The following is a 21,585-nucleotide window of genomic DNA, read 5'->3' as shown; positions in this document are numbered from 1 at the left end:
TAACCCGATGAGGAGAGCAAGGCCCTGGAAGCCTTTCTCACCACGCCCGCAGAACGTGGTCTCTGGCTGCGCCTTGATTCTAAATTTACTGATGTTTCTTTAGAAGCTGAAGTCATTTCCAACGCGTATGTTGCTATGACATCTAGAACAGTGGCTGATGCGCTAAGCCGCTTTAGCCATGTCTGACTCTTTCAGACCCTATGGACTGTAGCCCGCCAGACTCCTCTGTCCAGGGGATTCTCCAGGCAGGAATGCTGGAGTGGGTTGCCATGCCCTTCTCCGGGGAGCTTTCTGACCCAGGGATTGAACCTGCGTCTCTTGCATCTCCCGCATTGGCGGGCAGGTTCTCTACCACCAGCACCACCAGGGAAGCCCACCAGACATGTACTAGGCACTCCCTGAATGCTTCCCGACTAAATGAATGTCATTTAAAAACATCCAGGAACGTCATATCTTCAGCTGTTTTGAAAGGATAAGTCCACATGATAACAATTGATTTTCTACGGAATAGAACAAGATGCCCATCAGACACAATACGCATAACACTTCACATTGTTTATTAAGCATTAAGCCACATGACAGAACAATTTAAATGCCACGGGTATAAATCCCATAATCATAGATCACCCTGGACGATATTTCAATAAGGCTTTACCCCACTGACAACTTCAAAGGCATAGAAACATATGATTTTTTAATCAACAGAAGTCAGAGCCAAATAATGAATAAAAGCTATATTCACTGAGGTTAACTCGTAGCACATAATATTTCTTCATTGATGAGTGGCTGAAAAGGTGCAATCACGGGATTCTTTCTGGATAACTCTGGGGAAAGATTGAAGGCAGGAGGAAAAGGGGATGACAGAGGATGAGATGGCTGGATGGCATCACTGGCTTGATGGACATGAGTTTGAGTAAACTCTGGGAGTTGGTGATGGATGATAAAGCCTGGCGTGCTGCAGTCCATGGGGTCACAAACAGTCAGATACGACGGAGCCACTGAACTGAACTGGAGAAGCTTGTGCCACATACAGGCTGGGTTCCAAGGAGCTGGGCTGATACAGTTTCCTCTCATCCCAGTCTTCAGATAATTTCAATTTTTGATCTCTACAGGAGAAAAAAAGAACAGGAGCATATGGCTATGTTTTAAAAATGTGAAAGAATTTTGTATACTCCTCCCTGGAACACAGAGAAGGAATATACTTTCTCCATCTGTGAAATAGAAAAGAGTTTGAACTGGAAGAAATTAGCTTTTATTGCCAATCTGGCTTCTCTATGATTGTTGTTGTTTTGTTGCAAAGTTATGTCTGACTCTTTTGCAACCCCATGGACCATAGCCCACCAGGTTTCTCTGTCCGTTGGATTTCCTGGGCAAGAATACTGGAGTGGGTTGACATTTCCTTCTCCAAGGGATCTTCCTGACCCAGGGATCAAACCCGTGTCTCCTGCACTAACAAGCAGATTTTTACCACTGAATCACCTGGGAAGCCCCTTCTCTATGATACATTTTATTAATGTCAGCTAGAGTCTTGGCCCCATTTCCTACCTTATGTAAAATAGGGTACTTCCTTCTTTCCTTGAGAACTGTGACCATTACATTTGATATAAACTTACATAAGCACAAGGGGCTTCAGCCTTGACTCAGTGGTAAAGAATCTGCCTGCCAACGCAGGAGACAGGGGATTGATCCTTGGGTTGGGAAGACCCACTGGAGGAGGGCATGGCAACCCACTCCAGTATTCTTGCCTGGAGCATCCCATGCACAGAGGCACATGATGCACTGAAGCCCATGGGGATCACAAACAGTCAGACACGGCTGAGCACGTTAACATAAGCACAAGTAAAACCAAGGTATTAAGATTTTCATCACTCTAATTAATCTGACTAAAACCTATATGCATTGGGATTTACTACTGTATCCTCCATTTAAAAAATTTTTCCTTTCTGTTACCTTTGGAATTGATGGCAAGTGTAGTGAAGGACAGGGAAGCTGCAGTCCAGGGGGTCACAGAGCCGGACGTGATTTAGTAACTAAACAACAAGTAACAACTCCACATGGGCCTCCCAGGCGGCGCTAGTGGAAAAGATTCCGCCTGCCTGTGCAAGAGACCGGAGACCTGGGTTCAGTCCCCGGAGGGAAGATCCCCTGGAGGAGGGCGTGGCAACCCACTCCAGTATTCTTGCCTGGAGAGTCCCCGTGGACAGAGAAGCCTGGCAGGCTACAGTCCCTGGGGTCGCAAAGAGTTGGACATGACTGAAGCACACACGCATATTAACTCCAGAGTAACTGTTACTTCTATCAGAGACCTGCCTCTGTTTCAGATGAGTTTTCTGAGCTACAGTCTCCTGTGCTGTTCCAGGCATAGGGGAATAAGATACACAAACATAGAGTCGCAGAAATGTTCCTCTAGAGTGTTTGCCTGTGTGGTTTTGTTTTGAATTTATCTTATTTCCCCCACATACACACCCCCACCACACACAGAGATGCTTATTGTGGAGCAGTGGAATAATCTGGAGCTATAGGCCTCTTCCCAACACCTTCCCGAGATGCTCAAGCTCTAACTGGGGTGTTGCTCCCTGAAGGGTGATCCCTCAGCTTATGAGCAGCAGTCCTTTAGGAAAGGGGTTTGCCGAGCCAGGAAAAGGACCTGATATTTCAGGACACACCCTGACAGAGGGGTCTCTGACCTCTTGGGCCAGAAGCCTGGGATGGAGCTCTCACATAAATAAAATGCAATATGTAACTTCTGATTTTTTGAGCACTACACAGTAGTCCCTAACCTTTTCAGCACTGGGAACTGGTTTTGCCAAGGAACATTTTTCCACCAACCATTTGTGGGGGATGGTTTAAGGATGATTCAAATGTGTTTCATTTATTGTGGACCTTATTTGTATAATTATTATATTAGCTCCACTTCAGATCATCAGGCATTAGATCCTAGAGGTTGAGGACCACTGCACTATAGTATTAATATCTCAGGTACTCATAGTTAAAATTAAGAGCCCAGAAGATCAAGTTGTATGTGCTCAGCAAACAAATTCCATCACACATTTAGGTTTTCCATCCCCGGTGGATGATGACAGATGGGCATAAAGCAGAAAAAGAAAGAAAGAAAAGTTGGAATGAGGATGCAATGGCTGGAGCATGAACAACCATTTTGGGCCATAAGACAGATGTTCTATGTTGATGCTAAAAATAGCAGGGAAGCAAGAAGGAAGGATCCTGGGATCCTGATGATTCTTGAAACCCGACTCTTGCCCCTTGACTGCCTTTCTTTAAACTCTTTTTCAGTTCAGTTCAGTTGTTCAGTGGTGTCCAACTGTTTGCAACCCCATGAAGTGCTCTTTTCAGAGAGATATAAATCTTACTTGTTTAATATAAAAAAGAAAGAAAAGCAGAAGCTCTTACCACCTACTTCCCCCAAGTGGGGCAAAAGGAAAAATGAAGAAATCAAGGTGCTGTAAAAACTCCAATGGAATGACATTCAGAAAATAACCTAATGCCAACGCTCTAAAGATCCTTGCAGTTCAACAGACATCATTCCAACTTGTTGTCAATGCTGTGTTTGTGCAGATGCTTTTCTTACAAGTCACCTGCCCACTGTCTTTAGGGTTTCTATAACTGATGCACAATAGTTTAACCTTTTCTTTCTCTAAATCAACATGAACTTGGTCCTCCTGACAGCAAACCAGCAGTCATGTCAAGACTCCTTTTTGAGTGTTTTCACCCATTTTCATTTATCTACCATTTGCCAGTTTATAAGTTGCTACGATTGTAAGTTGGGGGGAACACTAAAGAAAGCTGAGGGGATATTACAGAGATGTATGACTGACAGTCTCAAATAAAAGAGTGCAAAGTAGAAATCTATCGAAGCTTCTAAAGACTCCCCATGTGGTACGTTCCCTCCACTTCTCCAGACCAGACAGGGCTAGTTCTCTCTCCCTCTCTTTGGGGTGGAGGGAATTCGGCCCCACAGGGCGGCTTACCTGCCTTCTCCTCCCCCTGTGCTTTTAACACCGCGGCTGCCATCTCCTGGATGTGCTCCCAGGCCAGCTGCACGTGGGCCAGCTCCACTGTGCGTGAGCAGATGGCAAAGCGCAGCACAAACCGGTCTCTCAGGGAACAAGGGACCAAGTGGATTTTTTTGGCACTGTTTATGCTTTCCAGAAGAGCTTCATTCAGTTTGTTGGAACCCTGCAGATTGAGAAAGGCAGTACTCGAATCTTTGGACGCTCAAACATGCAACACGAAGCCAGGTAGGTGTTGGGTGATACAGTCCCAGGTCAGTGGGAGAACCACCTCACCACAGGCCTTCCATTTGCAGTCATAAAAAGCTCAGCTAAGTAACCGTGACGTGGGCCCAAGAGAGGGCTGCCTTCCCTGCACAATTCCTGCTGTTCCGGTGCTGCCAAAAGGCCAGCCTTCTGTGACCCAGGTTTACAGAGAGAAAACGAAGCTTCCTAGACATGTCACCTGTAAGTTGATAAGTTTATCAATAACCTCAGATACGCAGATGGCACCACTCTTATGGCAGAAAGTTGATGAAAGTGAAAGAGGAGAATGAAAAAGTTGGCTTAAGGCTCAACCTTCAGAAAACTAAGATCATGGCATCCGGTCTCATCACTTCATGCAAATAGATGGGGAAACAGTGGCTGACTTTATTTTTCTGGGCTCCAAAATCACTGCAGATGGTGACTGCAGCCATGAAATTAAAAGATGCTTACTCCTTAGAAGGAAAGTTACGACCAACCTAGACAGCATATTAAAAAGCAGAGACATTACTTTGTCAACAAAGGTTCATCTAGTCAAGGCTATGGTTTTTCCAGTGGTCATGTATGGGTGTGAGAGTTGGACTGTGAAGAAAGATGAGTGCCAAATAATTGATGCTTTTGAACTGTGGTGTTGGAGAAGACTCTTGAGAGTCCCTTGGACTGCAAGGAGATCCAACCAGTCCATCCTAAAGATCAGTCCTGGGTGTTCATTGGAAGGACTGATGCTGAAGCTGAAACTCCAATACTTTGGCCACCTGCAAAGAGCTGACTCATTTGAGAAGACCCTGATGCTGAGAAAGATTGAGGGCAGGAGGAGAAAGGGATGACAGAGGATGAGATGGTTGGATGGCATCACTGACTCAATGCACATGGGTTTGGGTGGACTCCGGGAGTTGGTGACGGACAGGGAGGCCTGGAGTGCTGCGGTTCATGGGATCGCAAGGAGTCGGACACGACTAAGCGACTGAACTGAACTGAACTGATGAGCTGAAACAGCAGAACTGTATAATGGCACCAGGGAATGGAAACATACAGAAGAAATCTCACAATAAAGTAAGTCTCCTGGACACGAAGCTTGAAGTTGTGAAATTTCCAAGATGAGAGAGTGCGTTCTCATGTCCACCCACGTTAGCGTGTCTGGTGCGCCGTGTCACGCACCCGCGTGCTCTGCAGGCTGTGCTCTCAGGTCCTTTGCTGCACAGTCGTGGTTACAGCGCAGTAGGTGAGTGAAGTGAAGGTCGCTCACTCGTGTCCGACTCTCTGCGACCCCATGGACTATACAGCCCATGGAACTCTCCAGGCCAGAATACTGGAGTGGGTAGGCTTTCCCTTCTCCAGGGGATCAGAGTGCAGTAGGGAGGTATCTTTGTTTCATGCCCAGGAAGTCTGGAAGCAAGCATAAAAGCAGCGGTGCTACACCTGGTCCTACGGTGCTGTTCAAGGTACTGTACTATGAGATTAAAAAGGTTTTCTCTATTTTTTGTTTATTTTTAATGTAATATTTGTGTGAAAAGTTACAAACTTATTACAGTACAGTACTCTATAGCCGACTGTGTTAGTTGGGTGCCTAGGCCAATTTCACTAAACCTACATACAGACTAAACTCAGTGAATGCATCCACGGAATGGGAACTCCTTCCTATGTAGGCAACTGCTGTGTAGAAAATGAAGCGTGATAGTCAGCTTCTGGCTAGAGTCTTGGAAAACTGTCCTCGAACTATGGACCAAGGGGCCATCCGTGGCCCCCCTCTGGAGGGGAGCAGCCCACCAGCCTTGGACAGGGGGCCGGGGGCCCGCACCGCACACCGAGAGGACCACATGGGGGAAATGCGTTACAGACTGGGGGCCGTGCCCCTCCCGTCTGGTCGGTCCGGTTCCCCTTCTCATCCCCGCCCACCTCTCAGCCTTCGTTCTGTCCCCAGGCAGTGACTCCAGCCCCACACGCTTCCTGGTTGACGTGGAGGGCCTGCACGTGGGGCCAGCGTCCTGGGTCACGTGACTGTGGTAGACTGTACTCTTCTTGCTCCATCTTGAGAGCAGGGAGACAGTGGGAAGAGAAAAGTCCTGGTCGGCCGGAGGCGGGACCCGGGCCTCACGTCTCTGCAGAGTCTGCAGGCCGCCGACTGGCGTGAGGCTATGCGCAGTGGCCTGTGGACAGCGTGTGGGCCCAAGGCCACCTAGGAACTGCTGCTGCGCACCAGATCCAGCCAGGGCCTGTTCCGCTCCAGGATGAGGGTGAGAAGGAGGAAATGATGGTTTGAAAGGATGGAGCTTCACCAGGAAGACGTAACGGAAGAGCAAATGCCTGAAAGTGCCAAACGCAGGAAATAAAAGCAAGCAACTCAGGAAAACTTTGCTCACTATTTTCAAATGGATCGGACAACGTTTGTTTTCTACTAAACAGAGGCAAAGACAGAAAACAGTCTGAGGTGTAAGAACAGTAGCAGCAGCAGAGACTTGACATCCAGAGCCGACGGCAACACGGCAAAAAAAAGCATAGCAAGATAGCAGATGCGAAGCAGAAAACAAGCAACAACGCCTGCACAGCGTGCTTCCTCAGGGAGAAACCGATTCACACAATAGAAATAACGAGTTTCACAGAAGAAACGTTTCACTTTCTGAGAAGCCCCTAGGCTTCCAGGGCGGGAAGGGACATGCAGGCAGGTTTGCCCAAGTAAATGGGGAGGAGAAAATAAAAGTCTTGACTTTGACAACACAATGCTTGTTGAAAGAAGCCAGTCACAGAAGCCAGCACAGTGATGATCCCGTTAACACAAATGTCTGGAGCAGACAGATCCACAGAGAGAGAAAGTACATCCGTGGCCCTAGGGATGGGGCTGGGGCTTCTCTGGGGGAGAATGAAGATGTTCTCAAGCTAGGCTGTGGGGATGGCCGTGCAACCACAGGGAAGGCTAGACATCACTGAAATGGATACTTTATATGGACAGAGAGTATAGTATGCGGATGATATCTCAACAAAACTGCTAAAAACTAAAAAAATTAAAATCCTTCAAGAACACTGGCAGTAAAAACAAAAACAACTGCATGATGGCAAACACATCAGGCATACTGGCTGCCAACACCAGCGCAGACAGAATCACCCCTCTGGTCACCCTGTGGGGCCCTGCTCCTAGCACCAGAGGAGACGTCTGCCCTTCTGAGCTCAGGTGTCTGTGATGTTCTGCCTCCTCTGCTCAGGTGTGTGTGAGATGCTCTCCCTCCTGTGCTCAGGTGTGTGAGATGCTCTCCCTCCTGTGCTCAGGTGTGTGAGATGCTCTCTCTCCTGTGCTCAGGTGTGTGTGATGCTCTCTCTCCTCTGCTCAGGTGTGTGTGAGATGCTCTCCCTCCTGTGCTCAGGTGTGTGTGAGATACTCTCCCTCCTGTGCTCAGGTATCTATGTTATGGTCTCCTCTGTGCTCACGTGTCTCTGTGTGATGCTCTGCCCTCTTGTGCTCAGGTGTCTGTGATGCTCTCCCTCCTGTGTTCAGGTGTGTGTGTGATGCTCTGCCCTCCTGTGCTCAGGTGTGTGTGTGATGCTCTGCCCTCCTGTGCTCAGGTGTCTGTGATGCTCTCCCTCCTGCGCTCAGGTGTCTGTGTGAGATCCTCTCCCTCCTGCGCTCAGCTGTCTGTGATGCTCTCCCTCCTGTGCTCAGGTGTCTGTGAGATTTTCTCCTTCCTGTGCTCAGGTGTCTGTGTGAGATGCTCTGCCCTCCTGTGCTCAGGTGCCTGTGATGCTCTGCCCTCCTCTGCTCAGGTGTGTGTGACATGCTCTCCCTCCTGTGCTCAGGTGTGTATGAGATGCTCTCCCTCCTTTGTTCAGGTGTGTGTGTGATGCTCTGCCCTCCTGTGCTCAGGTGTCTGTGATGCTCTCCCTCCTGTGCTCAGGTGTCTGTGTGATGCTCTCCCTCCTGTACTCAGGTGTCTGTGATGCTCTACCTTCCTGTCTCAGGTGTGTGTGTGATGCTCTGCCCTCCTGTGCTCAGGTATCTATGTTATGGTCTCCCTCTGTGCTCACGTGTCTCTGTGAGATGCTCTCCCTCCTGTGCTCAGGTGTGTGTGTGATGCTCTCCTCCTCAGGTGTCTGTGTGATGCTCTGCCCTCCTGTGCTCAGGTATCTATGTTATGGTCTCCCTCTGTGCTCACGTGTCTCTGTGAGATGCTCTCCCTCCTGTGCTCAGGTGTGTGTGTGATGCTCTCCCTCCTGTGCTCAGGTGTGTGTGTGATGCTCTGCCCTCCTGTGCTCAGGTATCTGGTTATGGTCTCCCTCTGTGCTCACGTGTCTCTGTGAGATGCTCTCCCTCCTGAGCTCAGGTGTGTGTGTGATGCTCTCCTCCTGTGCTCAGGTGTCTGTGATGCTCTCCCTCCTTTGTTCAGGTGTGTGTGTGATGCTCTCCCTCCTGTGCTCAGGTGTGTATGAGATGCTCTCCCTCCTTTGTTCAGGTGTGTGTGAGATGCTCCGCCCTCCTGTATTCATGTGTCTGTGATGCTCTCCCTCCTGTGCTCAGGTGTGTGTGTGATGCTCTCCTCCTGTGGTCAGGTGTCTGTGTGATGCTCTGCCCTCCTGTGCTCAGGTATCTATGTTATGGTCTCCCTCTGTGCTCACGTGTCTCTGTGAGATGCTCTCCCTCCTGTGCTCAGGTGTGTGTGTGATGCTCTCCCTCCTGTGCTCAGGTGTCTGTGATGCTCTCCCTCCTGTGCTCAGGTGTGTGTGTGATGCTCTCCTCCTGTGGTCAGGTGTCTGTGTGATGCTCTGCCCTCCTGTGCTCAGGTATCTATGTTATGGTCTCCCTCTGTGTTCACGTGTCTCTGTGAGATGCTCTCCCTCCTGTGCTCAGGTGTGTGTGTGATGCTCTCCCTCCTGTGCTCAGGTGTGTGTGTGATGCTCTCCCTCCTGTGCTCAGGTGTGTGTGTGATGCTCTGCCCTCCTGTGCTCAGGTGTCTCTGTGATGCTCTGTCCTCTTGTGCTCAGGTGTCTGTGATGCTCTCCCTCCTGTGCTCAGGTGTGTGTGTGATGCTCTCCTCCTGTGGTCAGGTGTCTGTGTGATGGTCTGCCCTCCTGTGCTCAGGTATCTATGTTATGGTCTCCCTCTGTGCTCACGTGTCTCTGTGAGATGCTCTCCCTCCTGTGCTCAGGTGTGTGTGTGATGCTCTCCTCCTGTGCTCAGGTGTCTGTGATGCTCTCCCTCCTTTGTTCAGGTGTGTGTGTGATGCTCTCCCTCCTGTGCTCAGGTGTGTGTGTGATGCTCTCCCTGTGCTCAGGTGTTACTGTGTGAGGCTCACATCTCCCTGCCAGCTCTCCTGTCAGGACTCTACTCTGTCGCCTCTCGGTTTTCCCATGTGCGGTTCTCACCAGCCCTCAAATCCTGCGGAATCGGTGTGGGGAGGGAAGGGGAAGCCCATGGCCACGTTTGGATGGGCAGCACCGTGACAATGCGACTGAGACCATGGTGCCTTCTCCTGCCTCCCTTTGTGGACTTGGACATGGAGACCTGGTAGCAAGTTTCTCACCTTTCTGACACAGAGTTGACTCTGCAAATGGAAAGCTCGCCAGAGAGTGGTCAGGGCATTAGAGCTAAGCTAATGGCTTCTTCCACACGAGGCTAGTTGATAAGGGTCTGTGTGAGCAGTGCCCCTTGGGGCCTGTGGAAAACATGGTTGTGATTGTCACCAAAGGTGGCTGATTCCCTCAGACAGCAGAAAGACATAACCCCAGGGAACAGCGTCCCTCAAACCCCTATTGCACCAGCAGCTGGGGGGCATACAGGGTCAAGTCAGCGGGTCCCAAGTGAGCCAAGACTGGCTCCTCACAGGCTCCCAGGTGCTGGTCCAGGGACCATGCTTGGGCCGGTGAGCCCACGCATGGGTCAGCCCTTCAAGGATCCCCGTGGCACGGCTGGGTTGATGGGGAAATGGCCAGCATCCTCACACCAGGCACACACGGGCAGGGAGTCTGAGTGCCCTGGAGAAGGGCGGGGGTTGCGGGAAGTCAGACTCGGGAGCTGGGACCAGCAGCCTGGAGAACTGGTGGGGAGCAATGCAAGGTCTCTGGGGAGCTCAGTCGATGTATGGATGGATGTAATGAATGACCGCTTCCTCTCTTTCCAGTCAAGAAAACGCAGACAATGAAGTCAACTTAGACATACCTTTAGCCGGAAACAGACCAGTCCCAGAGTGACTTCTGCACAGATTTCAAAGCGGGAGTCCTGGCGCACCAATGCCTCAAATGCATGGGCTAGCTGGACGTGCTGGAAAGGGAAGGGACATCTGTCTGAGTCTTTTGTCACGACTTGTTTCAGAACTTCACCACCTAGAGAACAGCATCAGACCACGCATCTGGAACTCATGACTATGCTTTAGCCATTTTCTTCCAGCATTGATGTCACCCATGTCCTGGCTGTCCCCACAGAGGGTGAGAAACTTGCTACCAGGGGAAAGGGGCCACCATCTTCAGAAAAACACCTCTTGTCATCTTCTGTTCAGAGGACCGTGTTCATCACATCTTTTAGAATTTTAGGCTAAATGTTGCCAGGAGGGATTTAAACTTTTCAGAAGAGAGGTGGCACTAGTGGTAAAGAACACACCTGCCAATGCGGGAGATGGAAGAGGCCTGGGTTCGGTCCCTGGGATGGGAAGATCTCTGGAGGAGGGTGTGGCAACCACTCCAGTATCGTGCCTGGAGAATCCCACGGACAGAGGAGCCTGGCAGGCCGCAGTTTATAGGGCTGCAAAGACTCGGTCACAGCTGAGCACAAGCACACACACACTTTTGAAGAGAGACAGCGGACAACATCAGCTGGGGAGCCGGGCACTTCCCCGTCCTGTCCTGGTGCTGGCCCATGGTGCAGGGGCGTGCTCAGTCACTTCCGTCGAGTCCAACTCTTTGTGACCCCATGGACCTCAGCCCGCCAGGCTCTTCTGTCCATAGGATTCTCCAGGCAAGGATACTGGAGTATTGGAGTGGATTGCCATTTCTTCCTCCAAGGGATCTTCCAGACTCATGGATCTAACCTGTACCTCCCGCATTGACAGGTGGATTCTTTATCATTAGCGCCACCTGGGAAGCCCAATAACACCACAATCATGCCCATTCTGCAGACCAGGAGACTGAGGCTGGTTCTAACGCAGTTGCCCAGCACCAGAGCTCCCTCTCTGCAGCTGTTTGTTATTCCACAGCATCTGCTGCCACAGTGAGACCCTCATCAGCCCCAGGCTGCCGCCTCTCCCCGAACCAGCCTGTACTAAACATGGAGGTGTTTACAGAGACCAAGAGCTGGTTCACACAGTACATGATCTGAGAACCAGCTCACCCAGGTCTCAGCGCCCATGGAGCTCATCCTGAACCCCGGAATCCAGTGTGGGGCTCACTGACAGGTGCCCAGGGAGCATCTGAGCAGAGATCGCATTGCTCAAAGTGTTGGGACAGAAACGTCATTTATTTTTTTTTGGAATATAGCTGCTTCACAACGTTGTGTTAGTGTCTGCTGTAAAGCACAGTGAATCAGCCATATGTGTACACATCTCCTCTCCCTCCGGAGCCCCCCTCCCTTGCAGCCCACGCCTCCAGGCCATCGCAGAGCACTGAGCTGAGCTCCCTGCGCTGTGCAGCAGCTTCCCACTAGCTGTCTATTCCACACGTGGTAGTGTGTGTCTCTCAGTCCTAATCTCCCAATTCGTGCCCTCCTCCCCTCTCCCCACTGTGTCCTCTGTCTGTATCTCTATTCCTGCCCTGCAAATAGGTTCCTCTGTGCCCTTTTTCTAGATTCCACATGTATGAGAAACACCACCGTTTCCATGAGGGGTCCCCAGGCGGTGATGAATCTGCCGCCACTAGAGGGCTCCAGAGACTGCTGGCAGGGGATCCCCTCACGCTGGGTCCTGGGGAGCTGGACACCTGCCGGGATGTATCTGCCTCCTAGGAGGGCAGGGTCGGTCCCCCTCAGGGAAACACGAAGCGCTTGCTTCCCGGAGCTTCCAGCAGGAATCACCCTCGTGAGATGAACTACTTGTGCTTCGCCTTCTTTCCCCAGAGCAGCTGAATCCTCATTCAGCTTCTGCGCACAGGCTCCCCACGGGAGAACTCATGGGCCCGCTTGCATGTCCTTTCCCCGCTCTCTTCGCACAGAGACGCCCAGACCCTTTAGAGCCCCCCAGCAGCCTCCTGAGCTGGATGGGTGCCGGTGTGCGTGGCGCCGCGGGGGCCCGAGCCGCCGCCCGCTCCGCGCGCTCTGCCACAGGGAGGGGCCTGGAGCCATTCGCCCTGCCCGCAGCTGCCCGGCGCCGCCCCCAAAGCGAGCGTCTGCAGGGCTGCCCCGCTCCCCTGCCGCCTGAGGGCCCCCGTCAGGGTGGCGCCGCAGCTGAGGACGCCAGCACGGGAGGACCGGCTGGAAGCTGGCAGGCCGTCCACAGCCAGCTAAGTGAGTGGGTCTCCGCTGGCCTGCTTCCTCAGTTGCTTAAAAAAGGGAAAGAGCAGGGTACACATACTGCTCGTGGAGCAGGGAATGGCCACCCCAGTACTCTTGCCTGGAGAATCCCGTGGATGGAGGAGCCTGGCGGGCTGCGGTCCGTGGGGTCGCACAGAGTCGGACACGACTGAGCCACGTTCACTTACGCACACTGCGCTGTGCTGTGCTGAGTCGCTCAGTTTCCCGTGCCCTGCTTGACAACGTCTTACTTCATTTCTCAGGTCTAAGACCTCCCTAACGTCAGCTGGATCAATAATGACAGCAGACTCACCTTGCGGATATAGGCCTGCAGTCCCTTGACTCCGTACATCCTAAAAACAAACCACATCTTCAAAGAGCGGAACCTCCGGCCCAGCGGCAGCTGCCAGTGCTGAAATCAGACACAAGACGGAAGCTCGGTGAGGACTGTGCCAAGGACTGGCTTCCTTTTCGACTCATGGACTAGCTTGTTTCTCCTGAAGGCAGTTAGTTCCCTGGAGACCAACCCTCTGGCTGCCACAAGAGCAAAGCTGACAGCAGGGGAGTGAGCGGTGCAGCCAGAAGCTCTCTTTACAAAGCTCCGAGATGTCTGCGGAGTGCGCGCAGGGACCAGACCAGTGTCGGGCTCAGATGCCACTGTGAGCGGATGGGGGAGTGTGGCCCTGCCCCTCGGGCCTACAACCCAGGAGGGGTGGGAGGGGAAAGTTCACTGATTCCTCTGCCTACAGGAAACAAGAAGGGCGCTGCAGATCCCCACGCCCTCTGCTGCGCATGCCCGGTGACACCCCTTCTCTAGAGCAACGTGCATCTTCTTCCTGTCTCACAGGCCGCCATGGAACATGCGGGACATCACGCGAGCCTTCCTGAGTTTTCCTGCGTTTGTCAGCTGCCCGGGTGTGACACTCTCCAATGGTTGTCAAGGTACCAAAGCGAGCAGGAGTGGACACAGAGGGGACAGGGTGCAGGGACATTTGGGAAGATAAGGATAAAAACATCCTGATTTTTACATGGCCACTTCCTATTGGAGCTTCTAAAGGAGATGAGGGGCACAGGGGGTTTCTCTCCATCTTCGTTCTCCATGGGCAGCCCACAGAGCCCAGAGACGGACTTCCTGCTGGGCATGGGGCAATGCCACTCGGGGTTGGGGTGCAGCGTGGCTGCACGAGGGGCACAGCAGGCTTTGGGGGCACTGCTGCTCTAGGGAATGCACCCCCGGCCATGGCACCCCACTTCTGAACTGCAGTGAAAGCACCAGGGGTTCTGCAGAAGCTTCTCGAGTTGCAAAGAGAAACACGGGTCCAAGACTGAGGTTCAGAAGCATCCAGCAGTGTCACTGCTGTTTACAGCGGGCACTGTGTGGATGCACAGGCCATCTCACTTTATCTTCCTAACCGTGCTGGGAACAGGGCTTAGGAGCTCTGTTTTATCCGTGAGAAAGCAGGCATCTAGGGGCTAATGATGCGCCAGGCCAGAGAGCCCCAGTTGTGCCCACTGACGCCCGCTGTCCTCTATGTAGCTGTGCGTTTGCAAGCTGCTGGGGAGTCTTAGTAAAAATTACCCTCACATGCCTTTTTAGAAAACCCACTGTCACCCCACTGAGTAACTAACTAGACACTAACTAACTAGAGCCCCGTGGTCCCTTGCTTACAGGTCGCTGCACTCCCCAGCAGCCTCCGAAAAACTAAAATGTGAATGAAGTCGAACACTGGAAAGGATAGCAAGGGGAAATTAATTTCCATGGCACGAGAGTAAACATGCACGCAGCTGAACTGTGTTCATTCCAGCGTCACCCTAAAATGCTGTCACTGCCTCTCTGGGGCCTGAGGCAGGACTGGGCCAGCTTCCCTGGGAGCAAGGCCTGTGCACCCAGTCTTTCCCCCAGCCCTGACCAGACGTAAGTCTGGGGAGGAGAGGGCTGGTCTTGTTAGCCACTTTATTCCCAGTTTTGCTCCCAGCTCAGAGCAGTGCCACAGCAGCACAGTGGTCCTGCCTAGAGAAGGAGGCTCGACACGAGGGCTGCCATCTGTGGCCTTCTGATGTCCCCTGACCCTTGTTCTCCCACTGCCCTGGGGACGGTGGCTCAGGCACACAGCCTGAGCGTGGGACCGAGGGCCCACACGATCTGAGGATACTTCTCTGCCTCACAGAGGAATATGGGCACGGGCAGCATCATTCCATCCAAACCTCAGATCTGCTGTCAGTGGGCTCAGTGCAGCTGCCCCCTGCCTGGCCAGACTGCTAGTTAGGACCCAGTTGGAGGGTGTCCTCTTCGGGACCGTAGTTCCAAGAGGACCGGGAGGCAGGAGGAGTGACAGCCCGGGACGGCCCCCACACAGCACTCACAGTTTAGATGACCTCGGACCTGGACTTGGGAAGACAAGCCTCCCACTTACCCTATAGTCAGTGATAAGCCCTGCAAAGGAGAAAGAGAAAAAAGGAACCATTAGACACATTGGTCGACTACCTGCCTCATTCCTTTCCATCATCTCTTGAACCAGACCAAAGACCACTGAGGGCAGGGGCTGGGTGTTCTTTGAGGTGATTCCCCAAGGTATCAGATTTGGGGGGGGTTCCAGAGAGCACAGCACAAGAGGAAATGTGGAATTAGCAGTGGATTCCCACTCATTTCACTTTCTGCAGTTACACAACCAGGGAAATCTGAGATTTCTTCTGTGCCCTGGAGTAAATTGGCATTCAGATTCTGTGAAGTCTTCATCATCTATTCATTCATGTGTGGGAGGTGAATTTGTGATATAGAAGTGATTTGAATGTGAAAAAATCAGACTTTTGATGGGAGTTTATCTCTGTGTTCTCATTTCTTAGTCCGGATTCTGGAGCTGAATAAATACCCAGTGAGTATCTTCCGAGTCGGCTTCATTATCTGGGATTCAAATGGCTTCACAGGGGTTATGAAGAAGGCCTTGCTTGCATTTAGGTCTCCTTTTGTGCCAAAAGCAGTAAAGTCAAAGCTGGTGTATAGGGGAGAACACTGGATGAGAAATCTTGCGGTCGGGAGTCTCCACGTGGGAATCTTGGGCGCGGCATCAGGTGGGAATTAGAAAGCTGTGTGATGGAACCCAATCCTCCAGTGTCGTCCTGGCTGTCGACCTGCCACAACCCTCCACCCACACTGGTAAAATGTGCGTGGTCCACTGGGCGCACAGGTCTGCCTTACATTAACAGGAAAATCTAAAATCGCAGCTTGTTAGGACTCCCCAACTGACACCTGGAGAGACCAGATGGATTAGGAGCATACCAGTTAGGATCATAGAACAGTTATAGTAATGGGGGAACATGTAGGGCCATTTTGCAGGGCTCAACCTCCTCATTTCATCTGGTACCCCGAGCGGAAGCCACAAGTCACGCAGCTTAAGTCAACTCCCAAATGATGCTTTTCTTCTCTTCATGCCCCTTGGAACAGACTCATTAACAAACACCAACAGCAGTCATTAGAGGTAACAGCACCCACGAGTGTACTTGGCAGGTAATAAACACCCAGTAAGAAGGTGATGTTGTAAAGGAGGATGAATGAAACACCTCCAAGTTCAGGTCCCTGCCCCATCCTGATAGTCACTAGTCAGTTTACACTGAATTACAATTCAGAAAACTAAAACGACTGTTCAGTCACACCAGCCACATTGCCAGTGCTCAGAAGCCACCTGTGGCTAGTGTCTGCCACACAGGACACCACAGAATTACAGGACACATCCGTCATTGCAGAAAATCCTATTGGACTGTGTGATAGAAGCTTTAAAGAAGAGGAGTCAGATCAGAAGCTTCTATAGCTGAATGACATGGTTAGAGATGGAGTCTGTGTCTCAAAGAACCTGCTTCCCCAAGGACTGGCTGAAGACCTGGTCCAGTTAGGTGCTGCCCAGTACAAGTGTTTCCTGTTAACATAAAGAATGCTAAAGCCCTCTCCAGCAGCAAGTCCCAATGATGGTGTTACTTACACTGTGGACTAGTTACTACATCCCACATGCCTCAGTTCAGTTCAGTCACTTAGTCATGTCTGACTCTTTGTGACCCCATGGACTGCAGCATGCCAGGCTTCCCTGTTCATCACTAACTCCTGGAGTTTACTCAAACTCATGTCCATCTAGTTGGTGATGCCATCCAACCATATCATCCTCTGTCATCCCCTTCTCCTCCTGCCTTCAATCTTTCCCAGCATCAGGGTCTTTTCTAATGAGTCAGTTCTTCGCACCAGGTGGAGTTTCAGCTTCAGCATCAGTCCTTCCAATGAATATCCAGGACTGATCTCCTTTAGGATGGACTGGTTGGATCTCCTTGCAGTCCAAGGGACTCTCAAGAGTCTTCTCCGACACCACAGTTCAAAAGCATCAATTCATCAGCGCTTAGCTTTCTTCACAGTCCAACTCTCACATCCATACACGACTACTGGGAAAACCATAGCCTTGACTAGATGGATCTTTGTTGGCAAAGTAATGTCTCTGTTTTTCAATATGCTCTCTAGGTTGGTCATAACTTTTCCTCCAAGGAGCAATGTCTTTTAATTTCATGGCTGCAGTCACCATTTGCAGTGATTTTGGAGCCTAAAAAAATACAGTCTGCCACTGTTTCCCCATCTATTTGCCATGAAGTGATAAGACTAGATGCCATGATCTTTGTTTTCTGAATGTTGAGTTTTAAGCCAACTTTTTCACTCTCCTCTTTCACTTTCATCAAGAAGCTCTTTAGTTCTTCTTCGCTTTCTGCCATAAGGGTGGTGTCATCTGCATATCTGAGGTTATTGATATTTCTCCCGGCAATCTTGATTCCAGCTTGTGCTTCATCCAGCCCAGCGTTTCTCATGATGTACTCTTCACAGAAGTTAAATAAGCATGGTGACAATATACAGCCTTGACTTACTCCTTTCCTGATTAGGAACCAGTCTGTTGTTCCATGTCCAGTTCTGATTGTTGCTTCTTGATCTGCTTAAAGATTTCTCAAGAGGCAGGTCTGGTGGTCTGGTATTCCCATCTCTTTCAGAATTTTCTACAGTTTACTGTGATCCACACAGTCAAAGGCTTTGGCATAGTCAATAAAGCAGAAATAGATGTTTTTCTGGAACTCCCTTGCTTTTTGGATGATCCAACGGATGTTGGCAATTTGATCTCTGGTTCCTCTGCCTTTTCTAAATCCAGCTTGAACATCTAGAAGTTCACAGTTCACGTACTGTTGAAGCCTGGCTTGGAGAATTTGGGGCATTACTTTGCTAGCGTATGATGAGTGCAATTGTGCGGTAGTTTGAACGTTCTTTGGCATTGCCTTCCCTATTATGTCTTTAAACTACGTAAGATGTAAGTGGGGTGAGCAGCTCTAAATCTGCATATAGTAAAAACAATAAAACCAAACAATGCATATAAGACGACTGGTGAGAAACAGCCACATATTAACAGGATCAACATCTGGGTGGAGGGCTAAGTTCAGGGTTACGCTTCCGGCCCACCTCTTTTCTGTTGTCCAGATGTACAGTTTTTATAATGAAAGAATTCATTTGAAAAGTCTATATACCAGGTATGACTACTATTTTCCTATTATCTGTTTTGTGACAGAAATTTCTGTCCTCAAAATAAAAAATCCCATGTGTTTCGGTCGCTCTCTGGCACAAGTCCAATGAAACAGCGTCTATAAAAGTGAAAAGCAAACGTGGGGACACGTGGGAGCCTCAGTCCCTCCTAGCGCTGTTGCCAGGGCACTGGCCTGTCAAGGAGCAGCAGGGCGAGTCCCCCCACTCCAGGGATCGTCGTTTCTAGTGGCAGACAAGGGGCCAGTGAGGAGATGGGGGAGATGGCTGAGCGGAGGGGTCTGGCTCACAGGGAGAGGTCTGGGAGGACCCCCTGCCCAGCGAGACATTTGCCCCAGACCCAAGTGGTGAGGGGAGGAGTCCCCCAAACCCGCAGGAGGGACGTGGCCCCAGCCTCGGGGGCTGCAGTGTGAGGGGTGAAGAGCAGGGCCACGTGCGCAGACCTGAGTGGTCTTGGTTTTGACAGTTATGCAATGAAAAGGTTTCTTGCTTGAGTAGAAAGGCTCTTAAAGAAACACTCTAAACATATTTCACTTAAAATTACAAGAAAATGAGCAGGAGAGTGATATACTATATCAGATAAAATACACCGTTACATCCACTAGACACAGAAGTTTAAAGCTGGTTTTGGGTGGTTTACCTGCTAAACACAAAATAGGTCATTGCTTTCGTTGATTCATAGTTTTTTAGGGGGAAAAACACAAATAACTAAGATTGTTCATCTCTAACAGCCATAGCTGTTTTGTCAGTCAGAAACTGCCTTTCCTTAAACATGGAATAAAATTACTTTAAAGAAATTCCTGGAGTAATCACCTTTGCTCAGTTGCCTTTGGCTTAAACTCTCTCTGTGGCTTACAGGATTTTAGTTTCCTGACCAGGGATGGAACCCAGGGCTCTGGCAGTGAAAGCACTGGGTCCTAACCACTGGACCACCAGGGGATTCCTGAGAATTCCTTCATTGCTGAAGAGCAACATTTTGCAAGATGTCATGATTACTGAGGTTTTCATTATTGAAACATGAAATGTACTTTTAAATAGAAGAGCTTTGACAGTTGGTTCATAATTCCTCATGGCTTCATGCCAATGCCATTACAAAAAACTAGAGTTTATTTTTTAGAGCAGTTTTAAGTTCTGAGCAAACCTGATCAGAGGGTGAGTGTTTGCATCTGATGTGCTCCATGAAATGGTGGGGAATGTTAGGAAGGTGAATGCAGGTCTGATCTTCCTGTGGAGACAGCACAGGTTGGGGTCTGGGCAGGAGGGAACGGGCTGTGCCCTGACTTCCATCCCTACTGCTCAGTGCTCCTGCCACCATCACCAAAACTGCCCCAGTTTCCAACCCGTCCATTCCTCCTCTAGGTGGAGGCTGGGGTCGAGCGATCCCTGATGTCCCTCCCATCACCCATGTCCTCTGTCATCCGAGGAAACTTGAGGAGAAGCTGGCACAAGTTCCCAGACTTGGCCTGTCCTTCCTTCCCTGGGGCTCACAGCCGGGGACTCTGTGGGTTTGGGGAATGAGAGAGCCCCCTCCCACCTGGAGGCTGAGTCTTGTGGGGACAGACAGGCAAGTATTAATAAATGAGCTCCCCAGAATGTGTATTACCCTGAACAGGCACAGCGGACAGGGTGTCTGTGCAGATTGCCTCATGCATTTTATCTTGTCTGGATCTCAAGTAATCATGATTTTGTTTAACTGAGAGACTTAATTTTTAGAGAGCACATTCATGTGTCGATGCCGCCCCAGCCTTGCCCGCATCCTCTTCCCTGGCCCCTGGCCCACCGTCTTCCTTTCCTTTCCTGCCCTGGTGCTATCAGCTGGTGTTGCTCAGTCACTACATTGTTCCTGACTCTTTGCGACTTCAGAGACGGCAGCACGCCAGGCTTCCCAGTCCTTCACCATCTCCCAGAGTTTGCTCAAACCCGTGTCCAGTCTTCCCAGCTCTGCCCCGGCCCCCCAGGACTGTGGCTGTGATGCTTGACCTTGGCTTCCGGACACTGTGGACGTGGCCGTGATGGGAACAGATTGGAGGAAGCTGGGCCGAGCTCACCTGAGTCCTGGTGGCTGTGCCTCAGGTAGACCGGGTCCAGCCTGAAGGCTCCGGTCAGGTCTGTCCTCTTTTTCACCCTGGCTCAAGACAATAAACAAGAGGATTTAATGAGGGGCATCTCAGGGTCCTCTCCTCCTGCGCCTTCTCCTGCCCAGCTCAGCAGGGGCCTACTGCTCCCTGACACCCTTCCTAACAGCCCCATCCAGCACGTGCATGCCCCTTCCCTAGCCTGCAACACAACGTGAACCTCCAGAGCCCTGGGCCCCTGCAGTGGGGGAGGCCTTGTCCCTGGTTCCGGCACCCAGCTCCTGAAACCCTCGGGACAACGGCTGGATGGGATGAAGCCTGGGCAATTGCATGGCTTCAGGGTCCAGGCTGGCTGCCAGGAAACTAAGTCTTGATTGGAGGGGCAGAAGTTTGAATCCTACCCCCTGATCTCCGAGAAAGGACTTGAGATAGATCATCACCAACAGCCAGCGATTTAATCAGTCATACCTGTATGGGGAAGCCTCCTTAAACCCCTACACAATGGGGTGCAAAGAGCTTTGGGGCGACTGAACCACATGGGCAGGCTGGGAGGGACCTACGCCAGGCAGGTACTGGGGCTCTGTGCCCCCCAATCCCACCCCTGCCTTGTCCCACCCTTCCACAAGCCGTTCATTAGGGTCCTTATAATATACCATTAAATATAAATAAGTTGTTCTAGCCAACTGTCAGACCTGAAGGAGCAGGGAAAGGAGTTGTAGGAACCCCCAACTTTACAGCCAAGGTGGATGCAAGCGTGGGCCGTTGGGACCTGGGACATGTGACTGTTTTGCCAGGTCTGTGCTTACTCCAGTATCAGAGTTGCACCGGGTTCAGGGACATCCCTCTGGGGTCTGGAGAGCAGGGGAACCGGGGTCTGGAAGAGGAACCCAACAGGTTGGAGACCGTCCTTCTCTGTCCTTCCAGGCCTGGCACAGCCCCGGCCCTTGATGGGCATCAGGCAGGTGTGGGATGAACAGGGACTGTCAGTCAGGAGGTGCTGCCTGAGCCATCCCAGACCTGCCCTTCATGCCTCTGGGCACCTCAAAGAAATTGTGTGCAAATGCAATCCTGGAGGCAAACTAGAGAAAGAGCCAAGTCTGAGGGCACTGAGGCTGGAAGAAAATGAGAGTCCCTGGAAGGTGAAACCCACGGGCATGAAGTAGGACGCCAGGATGCAGCTCACAGAGGAGGGTCAGGGAGCAAGGGGCTCGAGCTGATTTGAAGTGACTGCTTCAAAGGCTTAGAAGACAGGGAATTCCAATAGTGTGA

General features: G+C 51.0%; 1 protein-coding gene across 3 annotated transcripts in view; it reads right to left on the bottom strand.

Annotated features, from left to right (window-relative positions):
- Window positions 1-584: 584 nt before the first annotated feature.
- The window catches only part of DDC (dopa decarboxylase), a 97,766-nt gene continuing 76,765 nt past the window's right edge, over window positions 585-21,585 (bottom strand). For 2 of the 3 annotated variants that reach the window (XM_068973482.1, XM_068973484.1), the window contains 6 exons: window positions 20,290-20,366; window positions 15,105-15,124; window positions 13,004-13,102; window positions 10,414-10,515; window positions 3,987-4,194; window positions 585-1,106 (listed from right to left, as the gene is read on the bottom strand). In XM_068973482.1, coding sequence (XP_068829583.1) covers window positions 1,093-1,106; window positions 3,987-4,194; window positions 10,414-10,515; window positions 13,004-13,102; window positions 15,105-15,124; window positions 20,290-20,366 — 520 coding nt within the window. In that variant the 3' untranslated portion in view covers window positions 585-1,092. The remainder of the gene's footprint in view (window positions 1,107-3,986; window positions 4,195-10,413; window positions 10,516-13,003; window positions 13,103-15,104; window positions 15,125-20,289; window positions 20,367-21,585) is intronic. The other variant, XM_068973483.1, reaches the window with a different exon arrangement.

The sequence above is a fragment of the Capricornis sumatraensis genome, chromosome 5 (assembly GCF_032405125.1).
Source record: "Capricornis sumatraensis isolate serow.1 chromosome 5, serow.2, whole genome shotgun sequence".
Lineage (NCBI taxonomy): Eukaryota > Metazoa > Chordata > Mammalia > Artiodactyla > Bovidae > Capricornis > Capricornis sumatraensis.
This window is presented reverse-complemented; position numbering and strand designations above follow the sequence as displayed.